This window comes from Hyperoodon ampullatus (genome assembly GCF_949752795.1).
Source record: "Hyperoodon ampullatus genome assembly, chromosome: 2".
Classification (NCBI taxonomy): Eukaryota; Metazoa; Chordata; class Mammalia; order Artiodactyla; family Ziphiidae; genus Hyperoodon; species Hyperoodon ampullatus.
This window is the reverse complement of record NC_136915.1, coordinates 32879101-32905819: the sequence shown is the minus strand read 5'-3', so window position 1 is coordinate 32905819 and position 26719 is coordinate 32879101. Positions and strand designations below refer to the sequence as shown.

The 26719-nt window shown below is 40.8% G+C and overlaps 1 protein-coding gene across 2 annotated transcripts in view; it reads right to left on the bottom strand.

Annotated features, from left to right (window-relative positions):
• The window catches only part of MACF1 (microtubule actin crosslinking factor 1), a gene marked incomplete at its 5' end in the record, with an annotated part of 343134 nt that overhangs the window by 138847 nt on the left and 177568 nt on the right, over nt 1–26719 (bottom strand). For both annotated transcript variants that reach the window (XM_079698746.1, XM_079698745.1), the window contains 13 exons: nt 1867–1965; nt 2157–2264; nt 5660–5743; nt 6555–6717; nt 7957–8150; nt 9255–9393; nt 10454–10632; nt 16745–16914; nt 17319–17502; nt 17901–18027; nt 21548–21702; nt 23338–23490; nt 25983–26108. In XM_079698746.1, the coding sequence (XP_079554872.1) occupies nt 1867–1965; nt 2157–2264; nt 5660–5743; nt 6555–6717; nt 7957–8150; nt 9255–9393; nt 10454–10632; nt 16745–16914; nt 17319–17502; nt 17901–18027; nt 21548–21702; nt 23338–23490; nt 25983–26108 (1881 nt within the window). The remainder of the gene's footprint in view (nt 1–1866; nt 1966–2156; nt 2265–5659; nt 5744–6554; nt 6718–7956; nt 8151–9254; nt 9394–10453; nt 10633–16744; nt 16915–17318; nt 17503–17900; nt 18028–21547; nt 21703–23337; nt 23491–25982; nt 26109–26719) is intronic.

Here is a 26719-nt window from a genome sequence, read left to right as displayed (position 1 = left end):
AGAAGAGGAAATAGAAAATCAGTATCTTGGCCAATGTCTTACTACACCAGCCTGATTCAGAGTTCCTAAAACAAAGACATGAATGTTACCTAAATCATAGCTAAAATAACCCCAAGTTAAATATAATTTACTCAGCCTACAGCATCGCTCACCAGTGCCTGGGTGATGCTAATAGCTAAATTCATTATATCTACGTTAGCACTTTTCTAAAAAAGCATGCTGTTTTCATATGTGATGGGCAGTCAATAATTATTTACTGATTTTAAAGAGCCCTTCACGGGCTTCCCTGGTGGCACAGTGGTTAAGAATCCACATGCCAATGCAGGGGACGTGGGTTCCAGCCCTGGTCTGGGAAGATCCCACATGCCGTGGAGCAATTAAGCCCGTGAGCCACAACTACTGAGCCTGCGAGCCACAGTTACTGAAGCCCGTGCGCCTAGAGCCCGTGCTCCACAACAAGAGAGGCCACCGCAATGAGAAGCCCACACACCACAATGAAGAGCAGCCCCCGCTCGCTGAAACTAGAGAAAGCCCATGCACAGCAACAAAGACCCAACACAGCCAAAAATAAATAAAATAAAATAAATAAATTAAAAAGTCCTTCACATATAGCATCTTACTTATGTTCATAATTCTTAGATTTACAGATGAAGAGATGGACATCTACAGAGATTAAATGAGGTAGGTACTGATAGAAAGGAAGTCTTTTGCTAATTTACATGGGCAAAAGTTGGTATGGGTTAATGTTTCCAACAGCATTTCTTTTATAAATGTTATTGAATATGTGGAAACTTATTTTGCAAAGACATAGAAGATCTTCATAATTACAGAAAGACTGCATACTCATTACAACAAATTCAAACAATCTGAAATTCATAATATATGTTCCTTTCATCTCATTTCCCCAGGAATTTGGTATATATATTTCTAAACTTGTTTGTATGCCCATATTGTCCCTTTGTGGTACACACAGTTTTGTTATTACTGAAATCATAATTATACATAGTATTTCAACTTGTTTTTTCCTCAAAAAATATATTATAAATATCTTTTCTTGTTGGTTCATTTAAATCTATTACATTATTTTTAACAGCTTCATAGCATTCCATCATATGGAATTTGGATATTTCCACTATTTCTCTTTAACAAGTTATGCTTTATTAAGGATCTTTGTTCATATCCCTTTCTTCATGCTTATAATGTTTCTGTAATAAAGATACTTGGAAGTGGGAGTGTCAGACAAGACAGTCAGTCCTCATTATTCACTAGAAGGCTGTGTTGTGCCTTATGGAGAAAATGCGCTTAATAAGCTTTGTTCAGGTGTGAGTTATATTGCTCTAGGCCATGAGTTCAATGTTAGTTAATCAATAAGATATATTTTAAAATGTGTTTTTAAACAAAAACACACATAAAACCAGGTTGTGCATTATCCGTTGACAAAAATGTTGTGATGTGACCAGAAGCTGGCAGGAACCTAACCCTGTGTTCCCCTGGATGCATGAATTCAGAATTTGCTGGTACAAGGGAGATCAGCTCGGTGCTTTGTGACCACCTAGAGGGGTGGGATAGGGAGGGTGGGAGGGAGACGCAAGAGGGAGGGGATATGGGGATATATGTATATGTATAGCTCATTCACTTTGTTATAAAGCAGAAACTAACACAACATTGTAAAGCAATTATACTCCAATAAGGATGTTAAAAAAAAAGAAAGAATTTGCTGGTGCAGTGTGTACAGTGCCTTCATAGAACATCACTACTGTGAACAATGGACATCGGCTGGCTGTGTGTGCATTTTAAATCTTGACAGATGAGGTTCAAGATTTTTCATTCTACTTTCAAGATGATTTAGGACCCAGTTGCCCTCACCTCCTCCTCCTCCAGCCGCCGGAGTGCATCACTGATGTACTTCACGTGCTGAGTTGTTAATGTCACCAATGCTGTGTAGCGAGTCCTTAAGTCCATGAACTACGGTTCAAAAAACAAAACAAAAACAATTTAGGTAAGTTATCTGCCAGAAAAGTCAATTTAAATAGTTGACAATAAGAGGAAGTTTTCATGAAGTCACACGCTCGACAGTAATCAAACTGTAAGGCCTCGATGAGCAAATCTTTCCTTGAGGGAGGACAGCGGCACAAGTCCTTGCCCCACCCTTTCACCTCTTGCGTGATGGCATCTGAAGAGGAAGGCATGCGACGGCGCTTGCCCGGGGATTTCTGCTGTGATTCCACAAAGGCCTTGTATGTCATCAGTTGCAATTCATAGTCCTGGGGGAAGAAGACATTGAACTACATTTACACAGGGCTTATAGCTCACACTTGCATGCAGTAGCATTACAGCATTTCAATGGTGAAAGGCATTTTGACGATCCTTTAGAATAGAGGTTAGCAAACTTTTCCTCAAAGTTGTACTATCTCAGTCATGGCTACTCACCTCTGCCACTGCAAGTGAAAGCAGCCACAGAAAGTAAGTAAATGAAAGAGCATGGCTGTATTATGATAAAACATGACTTAGAGACACTGAAAGCTGAAGTTCATATAATTTTCTTATGTCATGAGGTATTATTCTTCTTCTGATTTTTTATAGGCATTTCTCATGGGCCATATAAAATAGGTGTGCAGACTGGATTGGGCCTATGGGTCACAGTTTGCTGCTCCTGAATTTGCAGTTTGTTGTGTGCTGACCCCATCCTTTCATCTCACACATGGGGCAACTGAGGTCAGGAGACAGGAAGTGAGCTTCCCTAATTAACTCAGTGGGTGAGCAACAGTCAGCATTGGAATCTGTCTTCTGTCCTTAAACCAATGCTCTTCTCATGTCACCATGCTATCTTGTCACTTCCTCTGCAATCCTGAGAGTGCTGCCTTGGTCCAGGCCCTCTTCATAGCTCACACGACAGTGCAATAGCCTCTTACTCTCCTGCTTAGAGTCTCACCTCCAATTTATTTTTTGTCCTGCTACTAGCATAACTTTTCTAAGTCAAAAAGGTGACCACTTCATTCCTCTGTTTGAAAATTCTCAGTGACCTAGAGAAGATCTCAAATATCAACATTCACCTGGGGATCCTCTTAAAATGCAGATCCTGATTCAGCAGGCTGAAGATTCTGCATTTCTGACTAGTTACCAGGTGATGTCGATGCTCTTGGTTCACAGACCATGTTTTGAAGAGCAAAAACAGATGGTAGATTGGGATTGACATATATACACTAATATGTATAAAATGGATAACTAATAAGAACCTGCTGTTTAAAAAAACTAATAAAATAAAATTTAAAAAAAAGGAATCCAGGGCTTCCCTGGTGGTGCAGTGGTTGAGAGTCCGCCTGCCGATGCAGGGGACACGGGTTCGTGCCCCGGTCTGGGAGGATCCCACGTGCCACGGAGCGGCTGGGCCCGTGGGCCATGGCCGCTGAGCCTGCACGTCCGGAGCCTGCACTCCGCAACGGGAGAGGCCACAACAGTGAGAGGCCCGCGTACCGCAAAAAAAAAAAAAAAAAAGGAATCCAAAAAATAAAAAAATGAAAAAATAAAATGTTATTCAGATTATTTATCTTAACTTCTTACTATTTTACTTCTTGGCTGACTCCTCTATGTTCTTAGAATAAAATCCAAACGCCTGTGAGCCCCAGCCAGCCCTCAGTCTACATGTTCAGCTTTATCTGATGCCACTCTTCTTGCTCAGGCTGCCTAGGCCATAACCTGTCAGTTCTGAGAACCCGTTAAGCTCTTTCTTATTAAAAAAAAAAAAAAAAAAAAAAAAAGAACAGATGGTAAAGACAAAGGAACTGAACAAGGCCTTTCAAAGGTTGGCCCCAATCTCCCCTCTCATTTTCCACAATCACTGTTTCTCATGTAAAGTACACCTTCTAGCTATACCAGAATTGCTAGAATTTGCTCTTTCCTCATATAATCATTGGGTTTTATTCCTCCGTGCCTTTGATTATGCAGTTCCTTTTGCCTAGAATGTCTTGCTTTCTGTTGTCAACTTTGAATATTCTAGACAGGAGGAAAATACTGAATGAGTTCCATAAGCAGTCTATTAAAAAAAAAATAGTAGTAGTAACAATAAAATATTAATAATAATAAAAACACGTGCTACCATTTACTGAATGTATTTTAAGTTTGAGGCATTGTCCTATGTATAAATTATCTCATTTAATCTTTGCAAACACTTTGCAATCACAAGTGAGGTAGTTACTGTTCACATTTTGTAGATATAGCAACAGAAACTCAGAGGGGCTAAGTGTTTGCTCAAAGTCTTAAGCCTAGAAAATGGTGAAGCTAGGATGTGAACTCAACTCTTTGTGACACCAAGTCTCCTGTTGTTAACTGAAGAAATGTATTCATTTAAAAAACTATTTGTTGAGCACCGATTATGTGCTTGTCATTGTTCTGAGTGCTACACGCATAGTGGGAGACAAGTCAGAAAAAATCTTGCTCCCCTTGAACTTACATTCTCGTGGGAAAGCAGACGTTAAACAAATAAATATATGAGAATCTCAGGTCATTTTTTTTAAAAGACCTCATCAGAGAAATAGGGAGTGGGGAGCCAGATCTTGCATAGCCTCATAAACCACAAAAGGATTTAAAATTTTAGCACAAGTATGATATGAAGCCATGAGACAGTTCTGAGCAGAAGAGTGACAGGATCTAATCTATCATGTTTCAGCTATGGTAAGGTACACATTTCCCTCACATTTTAGTATCTCTAAAATTTGCGGGCTTCCCTGGTGGCGCAGTGGGTGAGAGTCCGCCTGCCGATGTGGGGGATGCGGGTTCGTGCCCCGGTCCGGGGGGATCCCACGTGCCGCGGAGCGGCTGGGCCCGTGAGCCATGGCCGCTGGGCCTGCGCGTCCGGAGCCGGTGCTCCGCAACGGGAGAGGCCGCGGCAGTGAGAGGCCCGCCTACCGCAAAAAAAAATAAATAAATAAATAAATAAAATAAAATTTGCAATATGTCTTACTTGACATGTGCATAATTGGTAGAGTTTCTCCCTTTTTGGTAGTGCATAAAAGAATGTGGCTTATAATCGATGGTGTCTGAGGTTCTGTGATGTGTGGTATGTTCTTAAAAAGTGAGTCTGGCTACTGTGTGGGAAAACAGCTTGTGGGGGCAGGAGCAGAAGCAAGAGAGCAGAGCAGAGCACTGGAGTAGGCCATGGAGGAGTCTTCACTTAGATGTGAACCAGGAAAGTGGGGGAGGGGCAGTGACAGGTAGTCAGATCCGGGACATACTGGAAGATGAAGCCAACTTGTTCCCAGACTGTTGTTAAACATAAAGTTTAAGGTAAAGAGAAGAGTTAAGGATGACTCTTGGGGGTTTTTTTTGCCTCAGCGACTAGGAAAATGGTGACACTATTTCCTGAGATGTGCAAGATAGTGAGAAGCATATTTGAGAAGAAAACCCAAACATTCTGTTTTTCACATGGTAAGTTTAAGAGGCCTGTGGGTCATCCAAATGGAGATTCCTCAAATCTCAGCTGATGTCTGGTACCTCTCTGAGCATCTCCAAATATGTGGCCATGAGAAGCACACATCTGCATTAACCTAAGGATGGAGCAAAAGAGCTCTGCTTACTTGTCCAAAACCAAAACCTACAGTGACATGCAGATCTTCCTAAGCTGGAGACCATTTACGTTCCTTCTGGGATACGGTAGCATTACCTTTACAAGAGTGGAGTATTGCTGGGAAAATGTTTGACACTGGTCCAGTTTTTTCTGATTTCTCTCGATTTCTGCAAACAGCTCCTGGGAACCAAAATATCACAACCTTATCATTGTCATTATCATCACTGAAACAGCTGAGCATTTACCATGTTCAAACCTTAGCTGCATCAGAATCACCTAGAACACTGGATAAAGCATAGATTGCTGGGTTCCACCTCCAGAGTTTCTGATTCGATAGATCTGGGTTCGGGTTTGAGAACTCGCATGTCTAACATGTTCCCAAGTGATGCTGATGCTGCTACTCTGGTTGTCCACACTTTGAAAACCATTGTTCTAAGTATTTTACATGTATCATTTCATTTAATCCTAACTACAAAAACCTCATGAGGGCAGTTGAACAAATAATGTACTATGTCCGTTTTATTGTTAAGAAAAGTAGAATACTAAGAGACTAAGTAATTTGCTCAAGTTCTCATAATGAGTGAGGGAGCCAAAAAAAAAAAAAAAAAACCCAAAATACCAACAAATAAAAACTGCTTTGAATGAAATAATTTTCTTCCACTCATAGCTTTCCCTGGGTTTTCATTCCCCTATATTCTAATCCTAGCAAAACAAAATGTAATATCAAGAAACAAAATAAAGCAAGATAATTCTACTCTGCCCATCTAGTGCTTTCAATATATACTCACAGAAACTCAGGACTGGAAGGGGCCTTATAGGTTACCTGGCCTAAATGCAAAACCAGTACCTAGAGACCATCCTGCTTGAACCCTTTTCAGAAGGAGCTCAGAATGTCTTAACATTGGAGGGAAGCTAATTGCTAGCATATCATCTTCTTTATGATGAGCTAGCTTCCCCCTTGCAACTTCCACTCGGCTACAGCCACACCCACCGTCTGCTGGCTGAGCTGCTCAGATAGCATCCTGCTGTCCTCAGCCTGGCCTGGCTTCATCATTTCCTGCTGGGCAGTGGTTTCCTCAATCCATTTGATGAGAGTTCCATGGCAGGCTCGGTAATCTCCCAGAACTTCCTGGATACTTTCTAGCTCAGATTGGCTGCAGAAGCAAAGGGAAACTGCTATCAGATATCTTGGTATAAATACAGTTAAGTAAATGAGGCAATTCCATCCAAGCCCAGTTGGGCTTAACCACAGAGGATACATCTCTATTTTGAGGAAAGACAAATGCAGCACTGAGGGGGAGCTATGCATTTACCCACTACGCTATGGGGTGAAAAGTGAATAGAAGCCAGTCGTGCCCTGCTAGGCCTGGAATCGGCTTTGGGGCCTGGCATCCCATGATAATCCTTGTCAAATTTTTCACCTATGTTGCCAAGGATTACCGGGTTGCCAATAAGGTAGTACTGCCTGTACACTTTTGTCTCCTGATGACACAGTACCTGTCAGAGTACTCCAGCTATGATTTATGAATCACTGTAGTTTCTTGGGGAGAAAAGTAGGGGTGGAGTGGGTAAAAAATAGTAGTAATTGACTGTTAATTCCAGTAACAGCTTCCTATACCACTTTTGTTAGTCTAACTAGCCTTGGGATAGTAATTCAGTTATAGAGAATCAATCCAAGCTTATTTGAATCTCTATAACCCCTCTTCCTATATATTTTCCTAACTAGCCTAGCCTCCGATAGGTAGTTTCCTATCTTTGCTACTCAAATCAGTCATCAAAAGCAGGACTTCAAATAACAGATAAAAACCACTAAATCAGCAAATGAAAAGCAAGCAAGAAATTCTACAAAGCTCCACTACGAATAATAACTCATATTAAGATTCAAAGCTAGGGACTTCCCCGGCATGGCAGTGGTTGAGACTCTGCACTTCCACTGTAAGGGGGCGCATGTTCGATCCCTGGTCGGGGAACTAAGATCCCGCATGACATGCAGCACGGCCAAAAAAAAAAAAAAAAAAAAAGATTCAAAGCTAGTAAAACAAGAGCTAGAACTCAGGTTTTGTCCTTGAGAAAAGATCATTAAGTCACCTTTCCAGTCTATATTCTAAGACACCACTGTCATCATGGCTTAAATGGGTTAAGACCAGGGACACAGGAGAAGCACTGCTAATAGGACCATCACTGCACCCCAAAAGCAAGCCTCAGGACTGCTTTGGGGTTGGTGGTCCCAACCTCCTGTCACTTATGTTGTCCAGATGGTATATTGTCACTTAATTTCTACCCCTCCCTATGAATTCCTGCCTTTAAACAAGCATACACAGAAATAACTCTATTTTTGTTTAAAACCTGGTTCCTGAACCCTAAGAGAAGAAAAGGGTGGGGCCGCTACTTACCGGGTGTCGAGCTGGGCAATGACCCGGTGCCAACGCTCCTGCAGCTGGGAGCCCTTCTCCTGATAGTGTTCCAAGTCCAGGTTTCGCTCTGGGGTCAGACGATTCAGCTGCTCTGCCACCACCTTGGCCTTCGCAATTTCCTCACCCAGGACTGAAAACACTGAATTCTTGTCCTTCGCATCACTGAGCCAGTGCTATAAAAACACAAGTACAGCAACAGGTTAAATATATTCCATGCTAAAAAAGGACTCAGACTAAGGTAAAAAACAAGAACGTTGTCTATAGCCAGCTCCATATTACATCTGTGATTCGAAACCTAGACTCTATACTGGTTGTGGCAGAAATGCCTCCACAGTCCTCATACAAACTGGCCAGCCAGTAGAGTACAGAAAATGTGCAAAGAACTTGTGTCTGGGGCTTCCCTGGTGGCGCAGTGGTTGAGAGTCCGCCGGCCAATGCAGGGGACACGGGTTCGTGCCCCGGTCTGGGAAGATCCCACATGCCGCGGAGTGGCTGGGCCCGTGAGCCATGGCCACTGAGCCTGCGCGTCCGGAGCCTGTGCTCCGCAATGGGAGAGACCACAACAGTGAGAGGCCCGCGTACCGCAAAAAAAAAAAAAAAAAAAAAGAACTTGTGTCTGAAACCTGGCTCTATCGCTTATAAACTATGAAACCATGATAAGTCACTTAGCCAATCTGAATCTTGGTATTCTATATATAAATAGAGATAAAAATCCCTTCTCTATCCACCTCACAGAGTTGCTTGTGAGAATCAAAGGAGATAACAGCTAAGTGATTTACAAACCTATAGCACAACCACTGATTAAACCACCAATTAAACTATGACTTTACTGGGGAGAAATAGGAAGAAATAAATAGAGAAGCATAGTCCTTTATCTCGCCTTTCTAGCTAGAAATATTTCTCAATCCTTTCTTCTTTGGACCCACATCAAAAGATACTAAGGGCTTCCCTGGTGGTGCAGTGGTTGAGAGTCTGCCTGCCAATGCAGGGGACGCGGGTTCGTGCCCCGGTCCGGGAAGATCCCACATGCTGCGGAGCGGCTGGGCCCGTGAGCCATGGCCGCTGAGCCTGCACGTCCGGAGCCTGTGCTCCGCAACGGGAGAGGCCACAACAGTGAGAGGCCCGCGTACCGCAAAAAAAAAAAAGATTTTAAGTATGATATTCTGCCTAATTCAAATGCAAACTTAAATTAGTGTCATGCCATCCAAAACTGCATTTCTCTGCAAACCGCAAGCTATGGATATGTTAAGTCAACCTAAGAACTGAGAACAACCAACCTGTAACGTAGACCGATGGGACTCCAGAGCTGAGAGATCTGCTGGTACTGTTTCTTCTTGACTCAGCTTGATTTCATAACCTTTGACTAAGAGTTCAGCATCCTGGATGCTACGCACTATAACACTGATTGTCTTTAGCCTGTGAGGATAAAATCACTTCCATTAATATACACATTTTAAGAGCTGAGCTACAGACCTGGAGCACTACAGAGAGATTCACCAAACGTAACTGTCAAAATCAACTTCGCAGGATTCCTTGGTGGCACAGTGGTTAAGAATCCGCCTGCCAATGCAGGGGACACGGGTTCGAGCCCTGGTCCGGGAAGATCCCACATGCCGCGGAACAACTAAGCCCGTGCGTCACAACTACTGAGCCTGCGCTCTAGAGCCCGCGAGCCACAACTACTGAGCCTGCACGCCACAACTACTGAAGCCCACACCTAGAGCCTGTGCTCCACAACAAGAGAAGCCACCGCAGTGGGAAGCCGGTGCTCCACAACGAAGAGTAGCCCCCGCTGGACGCAACTAGAGAAAGCCCGTGCGCAGCAATGAAGAGCCAATGCAGCCCAAAATAAATAAATAAATAAATAAATAACTTATTTAAAAAAAAGATCAACTTCGCCATTACTAAATAATGACAGGGTTTCATAAAAACAAGAAAGCATGGTATAGTGCTGCCAATTTAAGCCAATTAAACATGAAGTTCTGGGTGGCACTGGGACACACACAAACATACACACACATGCACATGGTGGTCTCATGGGAGAAAAGGCATGAGGCCAGAAATCCACTCAATACCATGAAGACTCTAAGATCTTGCTTCTCAAGGTCATGGGTAGGGATGGGTGGGTAGAGGGAAGACCCTCAAAGCCCAGTATTTAGTTTAGATGAAAAATTTTCTTTCTTTAGTGTCCCTTTTTCTTTTTCAAAAGAGGTATCTAATCAATCAGAAATTAGGTTCAAAATTAGTCCTAAAACTGTAAATCAACTCCCCTTCTATACTCCTGGCATTTGTTCATTGCAGGCCAAATGAACCCACTCCATGTTATTTGAAACTAAAGCCAAGGTCTCTTTTTATGGGTACAAGCCCTTTTTATGGATGCACTCTCCCTGAACTGTTCGTGAAACATTCCAGGCACTTTTTTTTTCATCTGAATGGAAAACACTGCCCTCTGGACCCAAATTCTCAGCTCACTTACTTGTTCAAATAGACAATGGAGAGACCATACACATGCTCCATTTTCTCCACCAGCAGATTGAGCTCTGAGCGCAGAGTTGGGACACTCGAACCAGATGGGGACTGATGGAGAAAGCTGCTGCATTTCGTGGAAACAGCATCCAAGTCTGACCTCAGTTTCTGCAAATCCTCCTGGGTGTGCTGTCAGGAACAAGGCACACAACAAACACAGAGACAGGATTGAACAAAGAAGTTAAAAAGAAGTCCTTGTTCATAATAGCAAAATATTGGAAATAAACCAAATGCCATATATAGGAGAATGATGGAATCAACTAGGAAACAGCAATGCAGGGGGAGCTGGGGAAAGAATACAGACAAGCAACTTCTGAACACAGAATTGACTACAGACATACCTTCAGGATAAACACAAAAAGAATTATATTAAACTCTAGTTAGTAGGTTTGCTTTTTGTAATACTATGAGTTAGCAGTTCTGAAACCATTATCTGTACATGTTAGAACTGAGCAATAAATAAATTTACTGTGGATAATGTGAAGGAGGATTTTTAGTCTTGGGGGAGTTACATATATGGAAAAAGGAAAGAACAGAATAAGCCCTGAGGTATTGGTTTGGAACTGGATGGAAGTTCCAAGTGGAACTTCCAAATGGAAGTTCCATTATACACTACCAAAATGGATGGATATATATGAATTTGTGATCACTTGTATGCTCTATCTGCTGAGCAGGCCTAGAAGTAGACATGCCAGTAAAAATGAGCACACTCAGCACCTGATCTTGGTTTCTAAATAAAGGAACCTAAAGGAAGAAAGACTCCTAGGAGAGATGCTGATTCTAGGGTTGGGGCTGGTAAAGGCAAGAGGAACCCAGAATATCCTGTGTTATTGAGAAATAATAAAGCACTCAAAGAATGATGAGGGCGTGTTAAAATGATGTAGGGGCTCCCCTGGTGGCACAGTGGTTGAGAATCTGCCTGCTAATGCAGGGAACATGGGTTCGGGTCCTGGTCTGGAAGGATCCCACATGCCGCGGAGCAACTAGGCCCGTGAGCCACAACTACTGAGCCTGCGCGTCTGGAGCCTGTGCTCCGCAACAAGAGAGGCCGCGATAGTCAGAGGCCCGCGCACCGCGATGAAGAGTGGCCCCCGCTTGCCACAACTAGAGAAAGCCCTCGCACAGAAACGAAGACCCAACACAGCAAAAATAAATAAATAAATTACTAAAACTCCTACCCACAACATCTTAAAAAAAAAAAAAAATGACATAGGACCCAGCTTGAAGGGGCTCCCAATGGCTAAATTTGGGAAATTTTGAACATCAAAATAAAGACAGTAGCAAATTATTATACAAACCACTGAATTAAAATAAGAATCCGTAAGTTCATACTGACATAACAAAGGAAGAAAGGAGGGACCGGGAGAGGCAAGCTCTTCCCTATTGATAGAATGGAAAATTTTAAATGTAAAAGGAATGACAGAATTAGAAAATCACCTTTTGGCAAAAGTCATACTAATAATTAATTCGGTCAGAAAACGACTAGAACTAATCAATGAATTTGTTAAGGTTGCAGGATACAAAGTTAATGCACAGAGATCTCTTGGATTCCTACACACCAAAAATGAAAAATCAGAAAGAGAAATTAAGGAAACAATTCCATTCACCCTCACAACAAAAAGAATAAAATACCTAGGAATAAACCTACCTAAGGAGGCAAAAGATCTGTACTCAGAAAACTATAAAACACTGATGAAGGAAATCAAAGATGACATAAACAGATGGAGAAATATACCATGTTCTTGAAGTGGAAGAATCAATATTGTGAAAATGACTATACCACCCAAAGCAATCTACAGAGTCAATGCAATACCTATCAAACTACCAATGGCATTCTTCACAGAATTAGAACAAAAAATTTTACAATTCATATGGAAACACAAAAGACCCTGAATAGCCAAAGCAATCTTGAGAAAGAAAAACAGAGCTGGAGGAACCAGGCTCCCCGACTTCAAACTATACTACAAAGCTACAGTCATCAAGACAGTATGGTACTGGCACAAAAACATATAGATCAATGGTACAGGATAGAAAGCCCAGAAATAACCCACACACATATGGTCACCTAATTTACAACAAAGGAGGCAAGAACATACAATGGAGAAAAGACAGCCTCTTCAATAAGTGCTGCTGGGAAAAGTGGACAGCTACATGTAAAAGAATGAAATTAGAACACTCCCTAACACCATACACAAAAACAAACTCCAAATGGATTAAAGACTTAAATGTAAGACCAGACATTATAAAACTCTTAGAGGAAAACATAGGAAAAACACTCTTTGACACAAACCAGAGCAACATCTTTTTTGACCCACTTCCTAGAGAAATGGAAATAAGAACAAAAACAAACAAATGGGACCTAATGAAACATAAAAGCTTTTGCAGAGCAAAGGAAACCATAAACAGGACAAAAAGACAATCCTCAGAATGGGAGAAAATATTTGCAAATGAAACAACAGACAAAGGATTAATCTCCAAAATATACAAACAGCTCATGGAGCTCAATATCAAAAAAACAAACAATTAGGACTTCCCTGGTGGCACAGTGGTTGAGAGTCCACCTGCCGCTGCAGGGGACACGGGTTCTTGCCCCAGTCCGGGAAGATCCCACATGCCGCGGAGCGACTGGGCCCGTGAGCCATGGCCGCTGAGCCTGCGCGTCCTGAGCCTGTGCTCTGCAATGGGAGAGGCCACAACAGTGAGAGGCCCGCGTACCACAAAACAAACAAAAACAAACAATTCAATTAAAAAATGGGTGGAAGACCTAAATAGACATTTCACTAAAGAAGACATACAGATGGCCAAGAGGCACATGAAAAGATGCTCAACATCACTAATTATTAGAGAAATGCAAATCAAAACTACAATGAGGTTATCACCTCATACCAGTCAGAATGGCCATTATCAAAAAATCTAGAAACAATAAATGCTGGAAAGGGTGTGGTGAAAAGGGAAGCTTCCTGCACTGTTGGTGGAAATGTAAACTGATACAACCACTATGGAGAACAGTATGGAGGTTCCTTTAAAAACTAAAAATAGAACTAATATATGGCCCAGCAATCCCACACAGGCATATACCCTGAGAAACCGTAATTCAAAAAGAGACATTGTGGGCTTCCCTGGTGGCACAGTGGTTGAGGGTCTGCCTGCCAATGCAGGGGACACGGGTTCGAGCCCCGGTCTGGGAAGATCCCGCATGCCGTGGAGCAGCTCGGCCCGTGAGCCACAACTACTGAGACTGCGCGTCCGGAGCCTGTGCTGCGCAACATGAGAGGCCGCAATAGTGAGAGGCCCGTGCACCGTGATGAAGAGTGGCCCCCGCTTGCCGCAACTAGAGAAAGCCCTCACACAGAAACGGGGACCCAACACAGCCAAAAATAAATAAATAAATAAATTAATTAATTAAAAATAAAAAAGGAGACATTGTACCACAATGTTTATTGCAGCACTATTTACAACAGCCAGGACATGGTAACCACCTAAATGTTCATCTGACAAATGAATGGATAAAGATGTGGCACATATATACAATGGAATATTACTCAGCCATGAAAAGAAACGAAATTGAGTTATTTGTAGTGAAGTGGATGGACCTAGAGTCTGTCATACAGAGTGGAGTAAGTCAGAAAGAGAAAAACAAATGCCATATGCTAACACATACATATGGAATCTAAAATAAAAAAACCAACCTAGTAGCAGGGCAGGATGAACCTGCTAGCAGGGCAGGAATAAAGACAGAGACATAGAGAATGGACTTGAGGACACGGCAGGGGAGAGGGAAGCTGCAGCAAAGTGAGAGTACTATCGACATTATACACTACCAAAAGTAAAATAGTTAGCTACTGGGAAGAAGCAGCATAGGACAGGGAGATCAGTTCGGTGCTTGCGATGACCTAGAGGGGTGGGATAGGGAGGGAGGCAGGAAGGCTCAAGAGGGAGGGGATATGGGGATGTATGTATGCATATGGCCGATTCACTTTGTTGTACAACAGAAACTAACAGAGTATTGTGAAGCAATTATACTCCAATAAAGATCTATTAAAAAAATCAAAAAAAAAAAGAATCAACAATAGATACTATAACATTTTGGTGAAAGTTTGATGTAAAACAGGATATTTACATAGTCTCAAAGTATCTCCTCACAAGATACTTAGTAATCACAATGAGGAAAATAGCAACAAGTGATAAAAGCTATCACCAGTAATGGGACAAATCAACATCACATGCCTCCTGATAGGATGCACCAAGGACATACTATCACTTCTACGGTATTCCTGCCAAAAATGTGTAACCTATATTTAATCTTGAACAAGCCTTAGATAAACACAAATAGGGGGACATTCTATAAAATAAATGGGCTGCACTCTGCAAAAATGTTAAGGTCATGATAGATGATGAAAAATCAAGAAATTGTTTCAGGTTAAGAAATCTAAAAAGACGCAGCAACTAAATGCAATGTGGGATACTGCACTGAATCCTACACCAAAATATTCTTTTTTAGGGGGGGAATTATGGGAGTGGGGGTACTACTCAAAAAGTCATTTATTAGGTCAACTGAAGAAATTTCAATTAAGGTCTTGGATAACAGTATTATACCAATGTTCACTTCCTGATTTTAATCACTGTCCCATGGTTATGTGAGACTATCCTTGTTTTTGGAAATGCACATTGAACTATACAGGGGTAAAGGAGCACCATGTTTGGAAGTTACTCTCAAAAAAAAAAAAAGATTATTATCAATATTATGTATACATATGTAGAAAAAAATGATAAAGCAAATGTAGAAAAATGTTAACACTTATGGAATCTAGGTGAAGGTTATATGAGAATAAAAACTTTTCTCTATATCTGAATCTATTCCAAAATAATTTTTTTAAAAAGAAAAGGTCCTTTAGAAGAGCTCAATATTAACCTGTATTTCTTTGACTGTCCTATTTTGCATGACTACAGAATAGTAAAAACACTTTAATATGAGAATTGCAGGTGCATATGACATGCCTCACACAGACATATTAGATCCTTCTTGACCAAAAAAAATTATACTGGGCTCACATCCTCTTCTTCAGGCTTAGGAATTACTGAGAAATTTCTCAAGCTGAGAAAACTCACTCCTCATTAGGCATTCCTTTCCATTTCCTTTAATCTCCCAGATCAAATCTAACATTCTTCATAGAGCTCCCTCATCACACCCCAAGTAGAAATGTTCCAGTAACACTCCACATTCCTACAGCAATGTTTGCTTGGCAATCTGGAAGTACACTAGGTACTATCTTATGACATCTCTTATACTTGAAGTCTCTAACTATAACTTTAACCTTTTCTTCTTCTTTACACTAGGAGCCAAAAGCAAGGAGCTTTGGCTTACTTTCTTTGCATGCCCATGAGAACTTAATAAAGCAATTAATATTTGCTGCTTTTATGTCAAGAATACAACCCCATATTTTTACAGCATTCTACTTTCCCAGGAAGCTCATGATATGTACTGTATCACTTAATTTTCAAAACAACTTGTGTGACTCATATATTACTATCTCCATTTTATAAGAAAGGAAACTAAGGAAGAGAATTTGCTCAGTCACAGAGAAAGTGTGTATCAGAGCCATAGTAGAATCTGAGTCTTTCCTTACTATTTTTGGAGTCATGTGACCGACAGTAACCATGTCACAGAATATAATACATATCAATACATATAAGGGAGAGAGCAGAGAGCAGCATCTCTACTAAGTAGTCTTAAAATATGTAGCCCAGGGCTTCCCTGGTGGCGCAGTGGTTGAGAGTCCGCCTGCGGATGCAGGGGACACGGGTTCGTGCCCCGGTCTGGGAAGATCCCACATGCCGCGGAGCGGCTGGCCCCGTGAGCCATGGCCGCTGAGCCTGCGCGTCCGGAGCCTGTGCTCCGCAACGGGAGAGGCCACAACAGCGAGAGGCCCGCATACCGCAAAAAAAAAAAAAAAAAAAAAAAAAAAAACAAAATATGTAGCCCAAAGACAGCGCTTAGAACAATTTGCCAGTGTCTGCCGTCCCAACTGTGTAGGAAACTAATCAACATTCAGCAATATCCTGGGAGCTGAAACTACGCTTTTCCATGGGTGAAAGGCATTTACAGGCTTCAGGGAAGAATTCTGGAGTAGGATTGCCATGAGTCTGTTGCCTTATTCCTTAGGATCCACACTCTGTTGCCCTCCAATTCATTCTGAAACTGTTTACTCTGCATCCAGCAGCCATTGCTCTTAGGGTTTACCTCTTGTTCTGCGATCCTTAGTGCACTGTCCTGCCGGGCATCTCTGTCAGTCCTAGAGCTGGCAGGGGATTGAATTCGTTTGATTAGCCTCTGTTCACAGTCCTCCAGGCGCAGCCGGATATTCTTCAGCTCTGAAATGTACATCTTGGCCACAGTTTCCTCTTTGTCCTCTGTGAATGCACAAGCACAGAAGACCATTAAGCACAACAATGGAGATCAGCAACACTGGTTCCAGCAGACCTGATATTCCATGAATGAAAGCAAGGCCTTATGTGGGGAACCTTCTGCCTGTTCCCAAACTCCCTGCATTATATACTTCTCTTTAAGGATCCAAACACGTAATTTCCACAGGAAAATGTGATAGGTTGATAAGCAATAATGAATGAAATATGGCCTCTTCTTCCATGATCTCATTTTGAGAATTCATCTCTACAAGTTTTTCTCTATCTTAAGTTTTTTAGCAACTCAAGTGGTAAAAAGGTGGTGCTGATACTTTCTAGTTTATATGAAGGGTCCAGCAGCACCCTTCAGGGCTCTCATTCCACTTTCCTCTCCCTCTTCCCAAGGCACACACCATTCTCCATGGACTTCATCAGGTGCTGGAAGTGGGTTTTACAAGCCTCCACCTCCTCTTCCAAGCGCAGACGATCAGCCACTGAGAAGAGCGCCGAGTCACGGCTCTCCTGCAGAAAGTCTTCGTAGTGGGCCTGCAAGTTCTTCATAACCTGGTGGTACTCCCCAGGTGCTGAGGAGCGGAGCTGCAGAGAAAAAGCCAGAGGACATTTCAGTGGAATGGGAATATAATACAAAATAGTGCACAAACCGTAATTATAAACATGCTGATTTTTCACAAATTGAACCTGTCTATGAAATCAGCATTCAGATCAAGAAACAGGACATTACTAGTATCTCAGAAGCACTCTTTGTGCCCTCTTGGATGTAAACCTTAATGGTGGTTAATTCACCAGTATTCCCCTACTCCACACACTTATGCAAAAGTTTCTGGTTCCTAAGAGCCTCAAGCCCCTAACCCCAAAACAGTATCCCTGACTCCATTTTACACCAATTGGGTGAGGAGGAGTCTCACAGTAAGAAGTTCCTTCTGAAAAAAACCTGCCAATAGGTTATGAGCCTGCGGTAAAGCTGTCATAATTACCTTTTCCAGGTTCCAGGTTTTTACAAGGTCAAGGTCCTTCCTCAGATAGTTCCAGGAGATAAGGCTTTTGGTGTTAACATGTAGCTGATGCCAAAGGGCCATCACCTTCTGATAAGACTGCTCCACCCTACAAACAACACAGAACCTGGCTATAGCTTTTCTAAGGCTTCAGCTCCACACTAGAGACCTTCTAAGGAAAAAATGTGATTGCCTTAGCAGAACTGAGCTTATATGCTGAGCAGAGAAAGGCAATAAGTCAAATACTAACAACACAGGAATCTTTAGACCTAAATAAATTGAGATCCTCAAGCAATTTGCTACACTATTATATACATTATGTCAGCACATATTTAGCAATCTCATAAATGTTACCTGAATGTAATATAATTATGAGAAGTTAGGGAGAGGAATACCCAGGGAAAGCAATGATAGAGAAAAATAGAGACAAAATAACTCCATTTGAAATTGCTGAAAAATGACAACAATGCTTAAAAAGCGATTTGCTGTGTTCTATATTTTTACAAAGCTGCTAAAATGTTTAAAAGTTAATAGCAATTTAAGAAGTTCACCTGGCATATAAAATGAAACTGTAGTGTGAAGGGCTTGAGAAGATCTTTTTCTTAGCATCCCATGCCTAATTCAATCTCAACTTACAGATGACTTACAAACTCAGATACACAGACACACTCAACACACACAAAATTACTTTGAATTTCTTCAAGCTAATAAATGTAAGATATATAGAATAGGATGGAAAACTAGAAGCTAGGATGTCAGACATTAAACCCATTAGTTCATCTTTCCATTTTCCAAAAATCCCACTAAAATGACTGTAAGGTTGAAATAAAAGTTCAGGAAATCTCAAAGAAAAATAAAAATACAAAGAAAGAAAAAACAGAAAGAAAATAAGAGAAAATGAGAGAAACAGTTCAGGAGGTCCAATCGCTGACAAATGGGAGTTCTTGAAAGCAAGAACAGAAAAAAAAAAACATAGAGGAGGAAATAATTAAAGAAATAATCCAAGAAAAATTTCCCCAGATCTGAAAGATATGAGTTTCCAGTTTGTGTTCAGGGTTAGCACAAGAAAGGCTCACCTGAAGACACAGCATCCCCTTCAAAGATTAAAGACAGAGAGGAGTTTAAAATCTTCAGAGAGATAAAGACTTCATTCAAAAGGTTAAAGTATCAAACTGTTCTGTATCACGACTGTGGTAGAGGACACAATTCTATGCATTTGTCAAAATGACAGTATTGCTCACTACAAAGGCGGCATTTTACAGTTACATAAACTTAAAGAATGATAAAGAATGATAATCGTACTGTACTTCTCAACAACAAACCCTGGAAGCTGGAAAACAGTGGGCCAGTGCCTTCAAGGTTCAGAGTGAAAAGAATTTCCAGAAGAATTCTGTAACTGACCAATTCATTATGAAGGGAGAAGAAGGACATTTTCAGATATGACAGGATTCAAAAAATTTACTTCTCCTGCACTTTTTTTCAGCAAGCTACTGGAGAGTGTACTCTCCCAAACCAGGGAATAAACCAATAAATAAGACTTAGAATCTAGGAAGCAGAGGGTCCAACACAGAAGAGATATAAAGGGAATCTTCAGGGTGAGGATGAAGGGAAATGCCAGGGAGGCAGTAATGAAGCAGGCCTACAGAGCACGTTCAGACTGGAAAAGCAAGACAGAATGGTTCAGAAGAGACGTTTCCAAGAGAAAATAAAATTGAAAATGACCTGGTGTTTGGCCATACTAAGAAGACTTTTACAGTAAAATAGGAGAGTTTGGGAATACATTCGTAAGATACAAATAGACAACTAAGCAAACTTAAAAACAAAACAATGATCAGCTCCAAGGAAACATAAAGTTATACAAAATAATTTGTTCATACATATATTCAATCACCTAACTCGTTCATTCTTTTCTTTAACAACCATTTATTGAGTACCTACTACATGTCAGGTTCTAGGTGATGAGGATACAGAGGTAAACAAAACAGACAAAAACCTCTATTCTTTTAGAACTTCTAAGGGGAGGGGAAAGGCAATAAACAAATTTATAATCTTTTGGACCGTATTAGTGTTCTGGAGAAAAATAAAGTGTTCTGATGGGGAGAGGAGATAGAGAGTGATAGGCAGTGAGTGGGGTGGTAGTATATGAAGGTGATTAGATGAACTAAAGATGTGAGGGAGTGAATCACGTTAATATATGAAGAAAGCAAAGGAAATGCAAAGGTCCTGAGGCAAGAGTATGCTTGTGGTGTTGAGAAACTGGAGCTGAGCGCAAGCAAGGACAGTGGCAGAGGATGGTTTAGAGAGGTAAGACATGCTTGGGTAAGGCTTACAATATGCCCTAGTGTACTACGCAGTTCAGCTGTAAACAACTTAATGTAAAAATAACAAACAAGATACCGATTTTAAACAAAAATCATGACATAACTACATTTGGAAGATGGGTAAAGGAGGAGTGAATTACAGGTGTGTAGAAAACTAATTGTTAGAAAACTAATTGTTAATTTCCTAGAGTAGGAAGTCAATAATTTCCAAAGTTGAAAAAAAATTAAGAAGTAACAGGAAAAAAATCACATTATTTAGACATTTGATGTTAAAAACCAGAAAAATCTGCTCAAAGAGTTGAAAATAGTTCACTCTGGGAAGCAGAACTCTGGGGTGGGGGAGGTGATTGCTAGTTTTTACTATAAGTTTTGTGGTATAATTCAACTTTTTAAAATCTTTATACGTATTTCAACAAAATATAAAGAAGAAAGTTAGCTGTCAGTACAAAAATCAACTATTGAAAGTAAACTGTTTATAACCAAGAATTATTTAAAAAAGAATTATCACTGTTCTTTACCCATTCACCTGTCGATGGACATTTAGGTTGGTTCCATGTGGCATATATACACAATGGAATATTACTCAGCCATAAAAAGAAACGAAATTGAGTTATTTGTAGTGAGGTGGATGGACCTAGAGTCTGTCATACAGAGTGGAGTAAGTCAGAAAGAGAAAAACAAATACTGTATGCTAATGCATATATATGGAATCTTAAAAAAAGAAGAAAAAAATGGTACTGATGAACCTAGTTGCAGGGCAGGAATAAAGAGGTAGACATAGAGAATGGACTTGATGACATAGGGTGGAAAGGCGAAGCTGGGGCAAAGTGAGAGTAGCATCGACATATATACACTACCGAATGTAAAATAGTTGGCTGGTGGGAAGCAGCAGCATAGCACAGGGAGATGGGCTCTGTGCTTTGCAATGACCTAGAGGGGTGGGATAGGGAGGATGGGAGGGAGGCTCAAGAGGGAGGGGATATGGGGACACGTGTATGCATATGGCTGATTCGCTTTGTTGTGCAACAGAAACTAACAAGGTATTGTGAAGCAATTATACTCCAATAAAGATCAAAAAAAAAAAAGAATTATCACTGAATATATCTCAATTGACCGTAGCATTTACTGAAAATCTACTATGTGGCTGGCAGTGCAAGACTTGATATCGTAATAGGAGGTCTTTCCCAAAAGAATCTTCAAAACTTGGTCTCTCTGTTCAAAATCACAAACGCAGATTCATAACCTCCATCAGTTCACCCAGCAAAACAGCAGAGGTGGAAGTACAGATTGGCAGTTGAGCTGAGTTACCTGCTGGCCATCTCAATGGCATCCTTATTGGGTGGGGGAATAAGGAAGCAGACTGATGGCACCATTGCCTCATTCCCTGTGGGGCTGATCACTTTCCACTTGGTCCTCTGTGAATTATCTTCCAACACACACTCATCATTCCTGCAAATAGTGATCTGAAGAGACAAATTTACAAATCATTGCTAATGGAAAAACCAACAACCTATTATTACCTGGTGGCTGATCCCAAGGCTATGAAATCTTTAAGGAAAAATCGTTTTGGAGATCTCCAATCGTTTGGAGATCATCTAGGGAGAGTTTCTGATTTAGACAAAAGGATAATGTGTATAAATAAACAACCTAGGGAAGGTTGTGAAATGAAATAAATCAAGGAAGCAAGTGTTTATTAAATGCCTGTTACATGTCAAGTAACACAGTATATGAAATTTATAAGGAGACTGTAAGACCTGCAAGAGCAATCTCTCTGAACCTACAACCAACAGGGTGAAACTTTAAGGGACATAATACTCACAACTTTGCATTTCTGATACTTCTTCCTCCTCCCTTCCTGTCACCCCACCCAAATCCCTGAAATGTTTAAGCCTTTGAAATCACCAATTCCTTCTCTTAGGAGACGAGTAACCAACAATATCATCTCTATTTTATAGACAGAAATACTGAGACAAAGAAAAGTACAGGAAAACTTTATTTGTTCCTTTGTATAACAAATATTATTGAGCCTATTATGTGCTTGGAAGTATGCTATGCCATTAGAGATAAAAATGGTAAAAATGGTAAGTCAACAACCATGGTCTATATTCCACATATTCTGATGCAGTATTTGGTTACAACACTGTGTGACAAATGCGATTTACCAGGGAATGCGTGGAAGGCATGAGGCCCAGTCTTGGTTAGAGAGGTAAAGAGATTATTCAGGATCTTAAAGCCACATTAAGGAATTTAGACTTTCTACACAGAAATGGGGAATTGAAGGGATATGGGAACAGATGTATATGTATAACTGATTCACTTTGTTATAAAGCAGAAACTAATAAAAAAATTTTAAAAATTAAAAAATAAAATAAAATAAAACAATCCAGGTAAAGCAAAAAAAAAAAAAAAAAAAACAGAAATGGGGAATTGTTGTAGGACTTAGGCAGGGGAGTGATGTTAAAAAAAAATAATAATAATAATGCTGGACTTCCCTGGTGGTCCAGTGGTTAAGACTCTGCGCTTCCGCTGCAGGGGGCGTGGGTTCGATCCCTGGTCAGGGAACTAAGATCCCACATGCTGTGTGGCATGGCCAAAACAAAATTAATTAATTAATTAATTAATTTTTTAAAAAGACCATGCTGGTGGTAGGATAAAGAATGCATTGAATGGGGAGGCTGATGCAATGATCCAAGTGAAAGAAACTTAGGGTCTAACTTGTAGTAGCAGCAGGAACAGAAAGAAGTACCCTTGAGGGATACTTATTTACAAGGTATTGATACTACTGACTTGATAGTCCTACTAGCTGTGGGGAATAAGAGGGGAGGAGTCATGGATCTCTCCCGGGTGCTACAAAGCACTGTTTCTATCTACACTTAAGCAACTGGGTGGATAATGATGCCAATTACTGAGGCAGGGAGCAGGTCAAGATCATAGAGTTGAGGCTTATTTTTTTCATGATAGAAGAGATTTGAGCATGTTTAAGTTCTAATAGAAGAACTCTATCATTTGACCTTTCCCTGTTATCATAACCCTAACTGAAGGCTTCCCTTCTCCCTTGCTTCCTTCTGGAGCGGGAAGTACCCTTTCCGCCTCCTCACCTCGATCTGCCGGTAGTCACAGATGGCCTTGATGGAAATGGTGCTCTTTAGCACATGGTCGGGACTGCGTGGCTTTAGCTGAACAATGAATTTTGATCTCCCAACAAGACTGGCAACGGAACTCTTGGACTGTATAAGCTGCTCCTTCTCATCCTACAAAATGGGAAGAAAACGAAAAAGACATTAATGTTGCTCCTTGGGAGACTCAGTCAACAAAGAAAACTGAATGCTCCACTCCCTCCGAGAATGTCACTTCTCGGTTAAGTAGGGATCCTTGGTGGAGCCATCTTAGAAACATAGGGATAAAGAAAACAGGAGAGGATGCTTCTGTCTGCTACCAAGTGCTTTTATACTCAAATTTTGCAGCTTTCTCCCTGTGTCTTTTTCAATGAACCATAAAGCCACATGCAAAAACAAATAATAAATAAATTAAAAAAAAAAGAATTTCTAGCTGCCAAATACAGCTATACAGCTAACAAAGGATTTTGCCAAATAAGGTTCAGAGAACATGGAAGTTAAAAACAATGATAATAACTAGGTTGTGGTTGTTATTATTATCAAATTTCTCACTGGTAGAAGCCAGTTCTTGCCTCTCTGCTTAGGAGAAGCTAGTTATGCTCTTTAAAATTTTTTTTTTTAATAATGTTATCTCCCAAGCTCTATTACAAATATTTTATTTTCTTAAATTGAATCAAACTTTCTAGAGAAAGATCTTAGCTCTTCAACCAACAATCTATAAACCAATGCTGTTGGTGAAGGTATTGGGACAAATGATTTAAGGTTTACCTTTGAGAGTCTTGCTGTGCTGTATTTATATAAATTTGATTGATTTGAAAGAGGTCTCATGCAAAATTGCAATACTCAAGTCTCTGCAAACCCAATTTTCTTAAAAACTAATGAACTTCTTGTCAACGAAATTGGTAGCAATCTACTACCAATTCCATTAAAGAGTAAAAGATAAGCTTTATCTCTTAACCAGGATGTTTCAAGCCCATTTTGAGGTATAAAAAAGTCCCCAGAAGAGGGCTTTCTTAGGATGGAAGTAGATGTGATGAGAGTAAAGAGTTAATAATGTTAAGAAATGCCATTAAAGAATTAAGAATACGCAAGTAAATAAAAAGAAATGCTTAAATAAACTACCTGTGCCTGTCCCCGGGAGCATGATTGGAAGAAATACAACTTTAACTTATTAGTTAAGAAAGAGGAATGGAATAGGTCAGGGAGACAGCCACACTGTTCCATTCTTGAGAGCTGGTCTACCCATTTCAGTTTCCTTGCAATAAAGATGTCAATTTCTGTCTAAACCACAGCCAAACGTCTCAAGCTCCAGAGACCAAGTGCTCAGCGTGGTAAAAGGTCTGAAAAGAACCAGAAGCCACGACAGATGCTCCCGAACCTGACGGACAAGCTGAGGACAAGCTGAGGAGCAGACCCAGGTGACTTCACGCCCCGATGACGCCGCCAACCCGATGCCCCTGACCTGGAGAGGAGGGAACAGAGCAGCGACCCTCGAGAAGAGAAGATATGACAACAATTGCAGAGGAGTTACCCTATGACAGGAAGGTACTCTGTGGGAGGGAGGAGATAATAGCCACGGATTATTAGATTCCTCCTTCATACCTGATGTACCTCCAAGAGCGACATTCTAGAGACAACATCGGAAAAGTCAGGTCTTTACCCTTCATTCCAAATTAATTAAATTCACAGGTTATTTGCGCAGGTGAAACACTGAATCTAAACCCATTCATAGCTTTACAATACCTGAAAGTGTTTTTTAAAAAATCAACTTATGTTCACTAATTCCCAAGTCTCACCCACGAATAAAATGACACTGTTTTGGGTTATTCTGGTTCTCTTATTTATAATTTTCTACTGAAATGTGAGACTACCCGCATTTCTCACACAGGAAAAGTAATTTCCCTATCACATATACATTTCCATCTTAATCAGAGTTGTAGCTGGAGCCCTGTCTTGCAAACTCTGTGTAATATATGCTCAATAACTATAAGTAGTCTGCTGGTGATTTTACTACCACCACCCCTGAAGGAATAGTTCATTGGAGAAAATAAATGTAAAACTGATTTGGATTAAATACTACTTGCAAAACTATTTTTAAAAAGTTAATACCACTACATAAATAAACTGAACAAATACTGCATTACACCTACATAAGATTTTAATGTTTCAAATACTTCATCATTACCAAAAGAAAATTCCCAAGGAGGAAAAAATTGGCTCAGGTCTAGTTCACTGGTGTTTTGTTTTATTCTCTTTGCACGAGAGAGTGAAAAAGAATTTGGTGTCAGCTAATCCCGTCAACCCTATTTTTCATGCTCTACACCCCCATCTTTGGCTCCAACGACTGAATTAAAATAGGAACAATGCAAAGAAACTTTGATGAGCACTATGTGGCTCAGGGGCACATGGCTAGGCCCTTACTTGCACAGCATACCCAAAGGACTCATTAGCAACTTCTTTAAGAAAAGAAAAAAGGAAAAGAACAACACAGATTAAACTCTAATTGAATGTGAGCCAAACTTTGTAACGGTGACCCACAGCCCTGGCGCTTTCAAGGATATAAAGAGCAGCAGCTGATGGGGTTTACTGTTTCTCAGAAGCAATCATCCCAGTGACGCAACACCCACCATGGAGTCCTGCAGCAGGTCCTCCAGGCGGGATAAGCTGGTGTTGTGGTCGCAGGAGTACTTCCGTTTGATGGATTCTTGGAGGTTCCTCAGGAATGACTCCAGGTCTCGGGCGTCACTGAAGAACTGCAGGGATAAGAGGGAGGGGTGCCTTGCGCTCAATACATCACAACGCCAAGATGATAATGGAGAAAGAACAACCTTACCGTGCCTGCTGATTACACAATCCTGGATTACAAATGCCATGCCAGGGAAACAGTAGTGACAACTGCCACAAAGCCCACTGAACCCATCAGAACACTTAGTCTGCTTCACTCCTCAGAAATCACTGCTCTTTCCCCTTGAGTTTTGGCTAGTGGCAGCACTTGACTGTCAGGTTTATTTCATGAAAAGCCTAGAGGTTGAGTATCTCAATTCATTGATATGATTACAAAATGATCAGGGAGGTTATTTAATTAAGAGAAAATCCAAACAGAGATAAGAGCTTATTTCCTCTTCCCACCCTCACCTGAAAACAAGCAGTATGTTCTTTTTCTTTTTTTATTTTATTTTATTTTATTTATTTATTTTTGGCTGCATTGGGTCTTTGTTGCTGCATGCCGGCTTTCTCTAGTTTCAGTGAGCGGGGGCTACTCTTCGTTGCAGTGCACGGGCAGTGGCTTCTCTTGTTGCGGAGCGCGGGCTCTAGGCATCCGGGCTTCAGTAGCTGTGGCACGCGGCTCTAGAGCACAGGCTCA